Below are 12,929 nucleotides of genomic sequence, written 5' to 3' on the forward strand. Positions count from 1 at the left end.
ACGCAAATACATTAATACTTAATTAATATTAATATCAATAAACAAATTAGGTATATGTAATATTTTAAATAAAGAAGACAGCACAGAAAAGCAGAAATAATAGATCATTTCATTGTAAGTAAAATATATACTCACAAAAATTATATATAAAAAAATACTTATTTATAAATAAAATAAAGTAAAAATTATTTTAACTCATCATATCTGCTTCACTGAATTAATAAATCCAAAATTACAGTAAAATGAAGATTTATTTAGATACACATTTAATCAGCTTTCTTAGGTGCACGTGTCTTTTTAGCTGGTAAAGGTTTCTGTGATCTCAATACTGCACTTGCACGACGTAAGGCAACCTAATCAATGATGGTAATTATATAGTAGAAAATCTATTAAAAAAAACTGCATATATTCATTTAAATTTACCTTGGTAAGGTCTACACGATATTTATTTGCTTTAAGCAATCTCCGTAATTTATACAAAGACCGACGAGCTCCACTTTTCATTGTACTTCTAACAGTAGCTTTTGCTGGCTTAGTAATTTTATTTGCTTTTTTATAAACAACTGTGAATCCCTTCTTATCAGGAGTATCTACTATGCCAACACTTTTTCTATGAACCAAACCAGAGTAACGGTAACTACTGAGATTGGTTAAGTTGCTAGGTTCCTAAAATATTGTGCGATAGCAGTTTATATCAATAACTTATAATATTTTATCGTAAAAAGCTGTGAAATAGATTAAATTAATTTTACAAACCGTGGAAAAAGGTTTGTTGATATTACGCTTCTTTAAAAGAAACGCATTATTATTGCGAATTATCATCCAGTTTAGATGCGACGACATTTTGAAATCTTCTGTAATAATAAATATTAAAATCACCTAGGTTAAAATATATTCGAACAATTCTAAATTACATTAACCTTTCTAAAGATGAAGGAATACGAAAATACGAGGCGCATAGATCGAACGAATGAAAATGTAACGCATCGATAAAATTCTAATTAATAATATAACGCAAATTAAGTATTATACATTAACTTTCCTAACAAGCGAAGGAATGCGAAAATACGATGCGCATAGATCGAACGAATGAAAATGTGACGTGTCGATAAAATTCTAATTAATATAACGCAAATTAAATATTATACAATTAGGTATAATTTGCACAATCAGAAAATAAAGAATAATACAGAAAATATGTGTAAAATTCGAACATGTACTCACCACGTGCGTCGTCACTGAGAACCCACAAGAAAGAACCTTTCAATATGGCGACAGATATGGCGCTAGTATCTTCGATAACAAAGATAGTAGACATAGATATCTACATACTAAACTAACTTACGACCTATCGCAGCGCCACCTACTGCACAAATTATCAATCTAGATTTTTCAATTCCTAGACTAGATTCCTTAACACACAGTTCATAGACTATGTGTAATTCATACTATATGGAATTCATAAACTGATGAGTACTCTGTCCCATATATATATATATATATATATTCTAAAAGCAAAATTATACAGAATAAATAAAATGTTAATACATTTTGTTACTTCTTATCCAAAGATTTAATATAAACAATTTCGACAGGCATTGGCGCTATATGGCCTTCTGTACTATCGAAATTATGAACTATAACCTTCTTTACTTCGAGATCAAAAAATATGATTCTGTTCTTTACAGGTGATATTTCTTCGAATTCGGCGATTGTCATATTTGTTTTATCAATTATTTGTTTTTCTGTTAAACTAGGATTTTTAGGATACATACAATCTCCTGGTAAGACGTGCATTTTTCCATCTCTTAACAACACTCTGATCTGTTAAGAGAATTATATATTGCATTATTATTACATCATGATTGTAAGTGTTAAATTGATTTCATACCGGTAAATATAATTCTACTCCAAGTTTACTCCTCTCTATTGCAAAATCCAATAAATTTTCCAAGCACTCATACTTGACAATTCTTGAAATTTCATAATGTTGTGGAGGAGCCATCATCATATCTGTAGCTGCACATATATTGTTTGGTGTATCCCACTAAATATAAAATTTAATAACAATTTGCTAATAATAGTACTACAATTGTAATCTATAAACTAAAAAATATTTTACTTTTATGTCTTCCATTTCAATAGTTTCATAATTAGAATATGGTATCAATGGCATACAAGCCATATAAAAAATAGTATCATAACGTTTCGTAGTAAAATATGTTGGAGTTAACCAATTGCTCCATTCATGTAAAGACCATAAATCAGGATAACACTTTAATTTTTCACACATTGTATAGAATTCTGTAGCATCATCGTGTACTTTAGTTTGCCAATTTTGTACATCCTCTTCGGGAACTAAACAAATAATATGATGTATTTGTTTTTTTAGAAAACTATATTACATTCTAACTATACTATTAATTTTATAAACGAACTAAAAAATAAGTATGTAATAAAAAAGCATTACTTGATAGAACATGGGCCCAATTAGAAAGAATACCATCTCTTTTAACTTGTTTACAAAGCAAAATACCACATTCTTCAAACGTTTCACGAATTGCAGTGATACGTAGAGAGATCTCTTTTGGCAATTCGTTCGATTTTGATTGAAATATTTGTGGACGTAAATTAGTATTGGGGAATAAGGAATTAAAGCTGTTGGTATCAAAACCAAAGGTACGAAATAAATTGTGCCATTTTAAATCTGCATCAGCTGGATGTACGACTCCTCCAGGAAATACATACGATTCCGGATAAAAACTCGAATTTCGATGACGTTTCAAACATAGTAATTTGTAATTATACTGAAACTACATAATTATAATATTAATAATATACATTGTTAAAAGTTTATCGCTATAAATCGCAGATAATTTATTTAATTGTTCGAACTTACGACTAAAGATGGCAAGGCCCTATTATATTTTTGTCTATGTCGTGCGGCTAAAATCAAACTTGCCGATTCTTTCCAACCTTTCATCTTTCTATATTTATTAATATCTTTTCTTTATGACCTTAAATATCACAAACGGATTTTTCACCAGAAATTAAACGAAAAAATAATTTCATAACCTTTACGCTATCATAAGAAATACGATAAATATCGATATTTATCGAGGAATAATAATCGATATAAACATATTATACAGTAAATATTCAAAATGTAATATTCCAATGCGCATTTATAATACGGACAAATATATATATATATATATATATATATATATATATATATATATATATATATATATTACGTTCTAAAATCCAGATTAAAAGAAAAAAATATAGTAAACATTTATGATAAACAAGAGTTATGACTAAAAAGATAGAATCTTTTACTATAATTTTCTCAGACCAAATCAATTTTGTACATCTTATTTCAATTAAGTATTGATATTTAAAAATATCTGAAGTTTGTACCTTCTTTACTTTACATTTATAAACATTGAACCTATGATTTATTGAATTTATTTTCAGATTTTCCTGTTGCAGCTACCATTAATTCATATAATTGATGTAATTGTTCATCCCTTAGTTTATCAAAATCTTCTTCCTTTAAACTCTTTCCTATTGGTTCTGATGTCTTTGGCCCTCGCAATCCAAGTTGCTTAGCTAACGACAATGCATAATCCTGTACATTAAGTAGTTATATAAATATATATATATTTTTTTTTAAGATATTACTAACAATCAAGACAATAATAAACAATTTAATATGGACGATTATTTATATATAGGTCGTTTAATTACTTAAATATTATGTTATTATAATATCATTACCATCTATAGTTACTTAAATATTATGTTATTATAATAAGGTTACCGTCCATTCATTTAAAAAAATATGCGATTCAGTAGGATTGCATGTTTTGTGTCTCCTAAATTCATCATGAACATATTCGTTTCCAAGAGATTGGATTTCTACTGGTAAACCACGATGTAACCTTAAAATCATTTTATATAACATTCGTACACGTTGCACATGTGTGAGCACTACCATAGTTGGTTAAATAAATAAAAAATTATATGCATTTATGATTTGGCTGTCCAATGACTATAAAGCTTTAAAAAGTCTACTTTTTTACGTTTAAACGACTACAAAACTACGTTGTCTTTAAAGAATCAATAGCACTGAAAACGAAGCACAATGACGCTTTAAATATGGCATCTAATAGCGGCTAATTTAAACTGTTAACATGTCTACTTCGCGCATTATTATTTATTAAATCGTAATATTGTAATGATAAGAACGATGATTAATCATATTTTGAGAAGGTTGCTAGTTTACAACGATGATAATTTTTATATTTTAACTTTATTTTACATAAGATACGAATGGACTATAAAAAGTCAATACACGTATATTCTATACTATTATTTATATATGTACATAGTTTATATAAATTATATTAAGTACTTGCAAAGTACTTTCTAATAATTGCAAATCTTGAATATATTCGATATTCAGATATTTTCTTATTAATAATTTTGAAGTTACATTGGTCCCATACGATAACCGTAAATTTTGATATATTAATTGTCTTCGGGATCTCGAGTATTTTGAATTTCCTGTGAATATAAAAAAGAAATAATTATATAAGATTTGATATTAATATAAATAATAGATCTGAAATAATTTTATATGATTTTACCCGGTTTCGTTTTTCTCCGTACTTAGACCAAAACGTTACCGTACACGCACTTCTACGTCCGGTTTGTTTATTAAAAACAGAACACGTTGAAAATGGTGGAGAATAGAGGTGTAACGATACAGCAGGATTCACAGTACTCGGATTTTCAACCCGATGCAATCCCAAAGAATCTTAAAGATTAGGAATAATTAATTTTTTAATCCTTTTCTTTGAGAAATAAAAAATATCTTATACCATTGATGTAACAGATATCGTTGAGACCGAGTGTATTCCTCTCTAATTCTTTCAATTCGTTCTCGGATTCTTTCGTCGTATCATTATTTTCCAAGATGGAAGGCCATTCGTACCGTGTCTTCATCGAGAAGATAAACACTTATTAACTTATTATATTGAAATACGAAAAAACAAGGCGAACATAATTCATAAACTCGATGCGTCGATTAAGAGAGTTCGTGAAAAATAACATTATTGAATAATGTGGTCATTGACCACGTTGATGATAAAATTGCATTATATTAAATGAGTTTCAAAATAAATGATACGATATAGAAAAGAAAAAGATTAATAAGTACAGAAGTATATCGAGTTAAAATAAAAAATAAAAAAAAAAAAATCACCTCGCAAAGTTCTCCTTGAAGAACCTTCATAACACAGTGCGCGTTTGCGTGATCGTGAATAGCTGATCCATGACCTTCGCCCCAACATAACACCATAAGATTGAACCTTCCATTTCCTTCATCGACCAAATTCCTTGTATACCTACGGATAAAGCGTTCACCTAAATTAGAAACGTTCTAACAAAGCTATTTTTATAGAACAGGAAGAGAAAAGCTTCACCAGATAAGTCTTTATTGTCAGCTGTGCGTTTGCTCGCGATTACTCACTGAAATTTATTCTTAATATTCTTATTTTCAAATTCAATGGTATCGTGTTAAGAACATAATATACTTATAAGGTATTTTTTCCTCTTTTCAATATCGCACACATATCATCTTACAGGTCTCGGAATTTACGAAATCGTTTACCGACAAGGCGTTGCAGTTAAAGAAATTATCATATTTTCTTCGTAATACTTTTCGTACTCTACAGTATTTCGACTGGATGTCAAAGAACCGATGTTCTGGATCGTATAGAATGTCTACAGGGAAGGGGCCATACGTGGAAAGTATGGGTAACGAGCCATTCACCGGATAAGTGCTTTTACAGTGATATACCTACATGGAGAGCGTGTACAATTTAGCAAATTCGTAACTATGACTTTCTCCAATACTAATCTACTATTAAAGTGAAACGGTATGATATAGATAAAGATAATAAGTTTTGATTAAAAATATTTTATGTTTTTTTGTTATGTGCTAATATATATATATATATTGGCTATTTTATGCAATATTAATATTATGCGATAGTTCTTATTAAAACTTTATCATTCCTACATGAAAAAACATATGTCTCGATATCGTATATTTTTTTTAGATATAAACATACATCTACATAGAGATAGATAGTTATTGGCTTAAAATTTTTCTAATTCATTGACAAGGTCTTCGATGTAACATTCTAGAAGATTCTACATTATTTCCCGCTTAGTACAAATAAATTTATTATTCGTACCGAATGTTTTTACACACACATCGCGGGTGTAGTAAACGCATGTAACTATTTCATAACATTTCGTTTTTCCCCATCAATCACAGGCAAGATAGTGGTCCACGACTTACGTCCATCCCTTATCGCTGATCTCTTCATTTCGTTTGATTATTCATTTCTCAAATACGCGATAACAGTTACATGTGATTACTGATTATTTTGCAAAACAGAGAATGAAATGGAAACGAAAACATGAGACAAGAGAGAAACGAAATAAAGAGGAAAACTCGATAACCTCGTTATGACCTTTGTCGTATATTATATTACATTTGACCATATCATTGAAAACATTTGTTTATATATTGTGAAAAAGATATATTTATAAAATAATAAACAAATATTTCAATGATAGATGAGCATACATACGATCATTCGCGAATGTACATTTATGTAAATGCTTTATAAAATTCTCTGTAATCTTTATATAATAATTTCTTTTCTTTTTTTTTTTTACACAGCTTGACCCATCGACACTTAACATGATTACGATTTCATCACGCGTTCTTTTTAAATAAAGAATAACGTTTTCAATTTTATTGAAAAATGCAGTCTTTCAAACTCGTTATCGAAAGCTATGTTAATGATCACATAGGAAAACAAGGTATCGATTGATGTAGTATGCAATTTAAGACTCTTGCTTTCAATCGATAAACTATATGTAGTTGATCGAATGTCTATAGTCACCTATATCTGTCAAACTTTGCGTATTTCTTCCACTCCAATGGATTGCTCTTATACGATTCCATTAAGTCTTGAACGTGGTCGATGTCCACGTGGTCGGTCTTGAAAGCATCGTGTAACGCATCGATGAGTTCTCGAAGTGTAGAAACCTTTTCGTGTCGAAAATTTTCTCCCCCTAAACTTTTCCCACGACAGGGCTCGTATAATCGAGATTCACGATTACAAACGTCCATTTTTCATGTAATATTTTATCTCCTTTCGAGAATTACAAACGCGTTTTCAAATTCAATTTGATTTTTCAGAACAATTATCAATAACTTATTCTAATACTTCAAAACACTTGTTACTTGTATGGATATTATTTATCAGATTGATTTTTCACGAAAATACAAGAGAAAGAAAAACGATTATAACCGATCGTTCAGATTGCACGACGAACACTGTCTAATGCGTATCACTACTACGGCTTTTACTCGTCTACGGCTTGTACCGGTCTAGTACAACTCGACTACAGCATCTTATATGCAGCATAAGATGCTCCCTACTCCGCAGCCTGTAACGCAAAGTTGCATGGAATTTTCTTTAAAAGATCGCTCTCCGCATTTGTTATGGATATTTTCGACAAAACAGTTTCAACACAATATGGTTATCCTTTACTTTGATGCGATTCTTAAATATATGACAAGTTTTTATTTGTTTCCTAAAAATTACAACTCGTATAACAAATTAATAAAGTTGCATGTGACATTGCAACAACTATCTTTATAAGAATCGCTTCTCGATACACTTTTAAGTTAATTTTAATAAAACATTTGTAGTTTTCTTTTTCTTCTTTTTTAAACAAAACTCGAGATGTATGTGTTTACCTTTGTTCCGCTATTCACACGACGAAAATCATTAGTGTCGCTAAATTTATGTTCCAACTCGTTTACGGTAATTTTGCTACAGTTATTGCAGTGTTCCTCAACTTATGAGTACGTCGACTAGATTTTAACTCCTCTGAAATATGTTTGATAAGACTATCTGTTTCTACGCAACACGGAAATGTCGCGTAATAAATTTCACCAACAATTTTCTTATAGATAGTGTCAGATGTCTCAAATGAGATTTATTAGTATGTATGTTTTTATCATAATACGTAGAACAATATTGAATGACCAATTCTTTTTAATTGTGATAATATCTACTATATTTATAAATTATGACGAAATTATTGTAATATTTGTTTATAATACAATATGTACGTAAAAACATTTCACAGTAAAACATGCGATAGGCTAATAAATTTTATATGCTAAGAAATAATTCATAACTGATTGCTGCATGATGTAAACAACGATTCGTTACGTATTTGTAACTTTTTGGAAAAAAAATTGACATTAATACGTACTAGTATGAGAAATGCGATAAAATATTTTGTTATTCTGAAAGTGTCTAGGCTAGTATTACACTCAATGAGTTTCTTATCTCTGTACATATTTTCTTGTTTTCTCTTTTTTTTTTTTTACGAACGATTTTTATAACTTTACTATCATTTAGTTAGCGGACAGATGCAGATTTTACTCTCGACTACAAAATACCTTCTCTTCGTTTTACTTCCGAGCATCATTGAATGCCTTTCCACATGCCTTAGTTTCCTTCTCTTTTGCACGGCACGGTGAATCACCACACTTGCATGACCTTGATTTGTTAAATTCCCTTGCACTGATACAGCTGTAAAAAGTTATTATGAATCGATACAATGAAAGTTGTTTTTTTTCTAATTGGTAATCTTTACAATTTAAAAAAAGGAAAACATTATACCGTGCTATCGTACGTCAAGTTATTTTTAAACATTTGACTTAACTTACGTGCAGGGACAACTTTTGCAATAATAACATTTTGCCCGTGGTCTCCTTATAGTTATTTTTCCTTTTTTACATCTACAAGGTAATGCTTTACAATAACAGCAAATACGAGAAAAAGGCATCGTTCTTCGTTGAATGTTCCTGTCTGGACTTCGACCGCATCTGTGACTGGTACAAGATTTTCCTCTCACGTACTCTACTTCCGGACTTCTTGATCTTTGTCTTAGTTTTGAATTATGATATATATACATGTATATTTATATTTTGGAAAGAGATATCATCATTATTCCAGTATGCAAGGAGTTGAGAAAAAATATATAAATATTCTACCTGACATAACACCTCCCCTTCCTTTCGTCATCTTCCACGTTTTTAGCACCTCTGCAACAACAAGGAGTCATTTTACATCTTTCACAACACACAGAATCACTTATTTTTTGTTGAAGTTCGCTCATCACATCCGAAAAAATACTCAATCGTTGATAAGGTAGATCGTTAAAACAATAAGCTTTATGCGTTTCATGACAGCAACATTCATCAAGGGAATCCGATCGAAAGGCATCGAAATTTCTTGAAAAATATCGTCTTACTTCCGCTTTAGGTTTCCAAGCCGTAACACATATCTTTTGATCACCGTCACAATCAGTGACGATGGGTCTACCATTGTAAAATTCACGACATTTACAGACGTCGAAGGAGAGATTGCAATAAGAACATTTACGAATCGGTGCTCTACAAATACATTTATCTTTAGGATATTCGCAATAAACACAAATGGTCTCGTTACATGCGCGTTGATATTTTGGAATGCAATGATCAACGCAGGTTGTTTTACAACAACACTTGTCCTTTGGTTTGTGACAATCGAGACACAGTACATCATACCTGTATCATACAATTGAAATTATTACATTCTTAAGTTTGTTACTTAATATTGTTATTACCTATAGAAACTTCCGGTTTGACAAAACTCGTCACATGTTTTCGGTTTGTCGCACTCGCAATTATCCACTACAATAGGATGGCACTCGCATGCGGGAGGATGACCTTTTGAAAAAGAAAAGAGATGCATATTGTTTGAAATAAATTTCAAAGGAATACAGATCTTAAGCTATTCCTTACATTCACAGATACAATCTACAACAGGTAGACAACAGTAACAGCATCTGCTTATCGTGGGTTTCGAGCATTTCTTCTCGTAAGAATAACTATCGGCTTGACAACCAAGATTTTCCGGTTCTCCTTTAAATATCGTTATCTTAGTACAGTCTTCTTCGAAATCGCCTGTCGCATCTTTACTCTTTAACAATTCACTTTTCTCTTTCGTATCTTTAACGCGTTCAACTTTTTTCGTATCTCCCGTCTTTTTTATATAACTTATTTCTTCCGATTTCGACGTTTTCTTATGTGCCAACATAGTTTGTAATTTCGTTTTCGGCCGTTTACTTGAACTTCCAGTTACCTTACATCCGTCTAACGTTTCTTCCTGTTTTCTTTGTTCGATTTCTTGCAAACAATCGGGACTTCTAATCTTCTCTTTTTCATCTAGTAAAGACAAGAAACGAGTATTTTATATTTAGGTATGAAGATCTCTTTAGAAGAAGAAAAAAAAAAAAATGCTCAACAATGTTTTAAATACCTGGACAACATATTTCGATTTTAGATTTGGTACTTTGAACTGGTTTCGTCCGACAATTCGTTCGATTATCTTTGTCACACATTTTGCTCGGCTTCACTATATTTATTGCCTTTTTAATGGATCGACCGAAGAACGTACACCTAGATTTCTTCTCCGATAAGCTCTTTTGTTTCTGTCCCTCTTTTACACATTTTTTGGCGGACGTTTCTGGACATTCAACTTTTAGATTCTTATCTACCTCGGTACAAACTTGCTTCGGCGAGCTACTACTTTTTTCTGAGGAAGAAACAACTTTGATTGTTGATTTTTTTGTAGCAGGATTTATCTTCTGTACGGATGATATTTTCATGTGTGTTTTTGAAACATCTTTTCGCTTTTTGTGTAAACATTTCGAAGATGTTTTCTTTTTCGTTTCTATTATATCTTCATCCTTCAGCTCGGTTTTCGAAGTTGTCATTGTCTGCACATTACAATTATCTACAGATTTATGAATCCTACAATCCGGGCCGTTTAATGTTTCTTCGTTAAAAATATCTGCACACGTCGCATGTTGCATCGGATCTTCTATTTCGTCCTCTTCTAAGATACAAGAACATCTCGACCACTTGCGACATAATCCTCTTGCATGGAGAACATCAAACGAGCTTCTTCTTTTAATTGGTCGAAATCTTGGTCGTTTTTTACAACAGCATTTGTGCACACCACCGTAATAGCCACAACGATGATCCATAGATCGGCTCAACGAATCTTGACAACGTGAACGTGGTCTTCTCGTACAAACGGATCTCTGCACGCAAGAATCACCTGCCTCGTCATAAGCAGGACATTTGTGATAAATCGTTGCGGCACAGGGACTCTCGAATTTATCGCTACAAATCGTGAATCTGGGTTTTAAGCACGACAAGTCATGATGAACGTCGATGTAACTCGATGCTGTGCCTTGACAACAACAACCATCTCTCGTGGAAGAAGTAGAGGACATCATGCTGTCAATGTCCATGCTTCTACATGACTCACAACTCGAAAATTCGGAATGATCGTCCATCTCCAACGAATCGTCGTACTTTCTATCGCAGCAAGTGCCATTACTTTCGTCGCTCTGAACGGCGCATGGTGTATCTCCCATCGAGAAACAATTATCCAATTTTCCTTCTTCCAAAGGTTGACACCTTGTTTCTACATTACTCACGACTTTGGCAGATGATATACTGGTGGATGTTCGTGCGCACGACGAGTCCGTGCGTTCGGTTGTCGTTTCGGAACTCGATTCTGTGCAGGATTGAGACTTTTGTTTTTGTTTTTCTTTGCGCTAAGAACAATATATATTTACATAGTAATACCTAAAAACTACTTAACAACGATAGTGCAAAGATATTTACCTGATTCTCGCTAGCTTCCGAACATATATAAATGTTAACATTTCCGGTCATTCGGCGATTATCCGTTTGTACATTTTCTGGCAATTTACAACGCTTTTTCTCTTTCGCCGGACAAACTTCTTTTACATTAGGACATAGCGGGATAGGTCCCTTACATCTTTTCATACAGGACGCTCGCTTGTCATATTTTCTCGGATAATCGCATGGATAACAACGGGTTCTCCCTAAGCATCTACTATCGTCATTGCCCCTTACTGTATCCTTTAACAAGAAAGATCTGTCGATAGTTCGTATTTTTCGTCCATTGGAAGGATTGACTTTTTGTCATCCTACGATCGTAAAAATTCGGATATTATTTTAATAATAGAAAGATAATTGGGAAAAGATCAAGTAACGTTCCGAGAATAAAAATTGGAATTTCACATACAGAAATGTACGCTAACGATTCTATAGATTATCGTGGATACTTGCATCTTAAATACCATTGCACACTGCTTTATTAATGTTTCCATAGCTTCTTTGACCGAATAGTTTATCATCTCGGTTAGTTTCGACGGAGCAACTTCTTTGTCAGATACTTCCGACGTGCAGTTTTGTTTAGAACAAGTCCTCGATTTACAAACTTCTTCGGAATAATGTTTTCTTGCAATACTATCTTTGCTCTCTTTTCTTGGAGAACATAATATCGAGCCGCTCCCTTTCCTTCCTTTACCTAGTTGCAATTTCGATTCGTCTCGCGTCTTCGTTTCTTCAAAAACGGGTATCGAAGTCGATCTTTCTTGATGCTTCTCCGATTTAACAACGCATTTCGATTTCGAAGAGGAAGCTTTAACTTTCTTATTTTCCGGGTCGTCGGATTTCGGTGAGTGTTTACAAAGTATCCTTCCCAATTTAAACATTTTCTTATCCTTATAATTTTTATCTTAATGCGGCGAAAAGTTTGTCAAATCTGAACGACATACATCAATTTTTTCCCCTTTAATTTTCTTTTCCACGTTCTCGAAAATTTCTTCAGGAACGAGTGAATATCTATACTCGTCGACATCTCTGCTTATGAAAAAGTATTCGATAATGAGAC

At 32.1% G+C, this 12,929-nt stretch overlaps 4 protein-coding genes across 13 annotated transcripts; all 4 read right to left on the reverse strand.

The window, feature by feature from the left end:
• Positions 1-232: 232 nt before the first annotated feature.
• On the reverse strand, positions 233-1,382 carry LOC127069714 (60S ribosomal protein L28). The gene is made up of 4 exons (XM_051007084.1): positions 1,225-1,382; positions 757-854; positions 424-666; positions 233-353 (listed from the first exon to the last, which is right to left on the reverse strand). The coding sequence occupies exons 1-4, from the start codon at positions 1,316-1,318 to the stop codon at positions 267-269; spliced, it is 522 nt and encodes a 173-aa protein (XP_050863041.1). The 5' UTR covers positions 1,319-1,382; the 3' UTR covers positions 233-266.
• A 99-nt stretch (positions 1,383-1,481) lies between these two features.
• LOC127069711 (succinate dehydrogenase assembly factor 3, mitochondrial-like) lies at positions 1,482-4,534 on the reverse strand. 5 transcript variants are annotated; one of them, XM_051007072.1, is made up of 7 exons: positions 3,784-3,970; positions 3,424-3,634; positions 2,900-3,017; positions 2,471-2,813; positions 2,123-2,358; positions 1,892-2,047; positions 1,482-1,824 (listed from the first exon to the last, which is right to left on the reverse strand). In XM_051007072.1, exons 3-7 carry the CDS (start codon positions 2,981-2,983, stop codon positions 1,555-1,557), a joined length of 1,089 nt encoding a protein of 362 aa, XP_050863029.1. In that variant the 5' UTR covers positions 2,984-3,017; positions 3,424-3,634; positions 3,784-3,970; the 3' UTR covers positions 1,482-1,554. The 5 variants fall into 5 exon arrangements, 4 of the variants coding, with proteins under 4 accessions (XP_050863029.1, XP_050863028.1, XP_050863031.1 ...); XM_051007071.1 differs by having other exon boundaries at positions 3,424-3,970; XR_007783676.1 differs by having other exon boundaries at positions 1,678-1,824; positions 1,892-2,019; positions 3,424-3,970.
• Positions 4,535-4,536: 2 nt separating this feature from the next.
• On the reverse strand, positions 4,537-7,219 carry LOC127069856 (cysteine dioxygenase type 1). The gene is made up of 5 exons (XM_051007428.1): positions 6,990-7,219; positions 5,273-5,414; positions 4,890-5,007; positions 4,656-4,825; positions 4,537-4,572 (listed from the first exon to the last, which is right to left on the reverse strand). Exons 1-5 carry the CDS (start codon positions 7,217-7,219, stop codon positions 4,537-4,539), a joined length of 696 nt encoding a protein of 231 aa, XP_050863385.1.
• On the reverse strand, positions 5,273-12,751 carry LOC127069699 (uncharacterized). 6 transcript variants are annotated; one of them, XM_051007018.1, is made up of 9 exons: positions 12,334-12,751; positions 11,852-12,112; positions 10,473-11,781; positions 9,956-10,378; positions 9,778-9,880; positions 9,164-9,214; positions 8,837-9,001; positions 8,567-8,699; positions 5,273-5,414 (listed from the first exon to the last, which is right to left on the reverse strand). In XM_051007018.1, the coding sequence occupies exons 1-8, from the start codon at positions 12,748-12,750 to the stop codon at positions 8,579-8,581; spliced, it is 2,850 nt and encodes a 949-aa protein (XP_050862975.1). In that variant the 5' UTR covers position 12,751; the 3' UTR covers positions 5,273-5,414; positions 8,567-8,578. The 6 variants fall into 6 exon arrangements, with proteins under 6 accessions (XP_050862975.1, XP_050862972.1, XP_050862971.1 ...); XM_051007015.1 differs by having other exon boundaries at positions 8,837-9,055; XM_051007014.1 differs by having other exon boundaries at positions 9,164-9,718.
• Between the last annotated feature and the right edge of the window lie 178 nt (positions 12,752-12,929).

This window comes from Vespula vulgaris, chromosome 16 (genome assembly GCF_905475345.1).
Source record: "Vespula vulgaris chromosome 16, iyVesVulg1.1, whole genome shotgun sequence".
Classification (NCBI taxonomy): domain Eukaryota; kingdom Metazoa; phylum Arthropoda; class Insecta; order Hymenoptera; family Vespidae; genus Vespula; species Vespula vulgaris.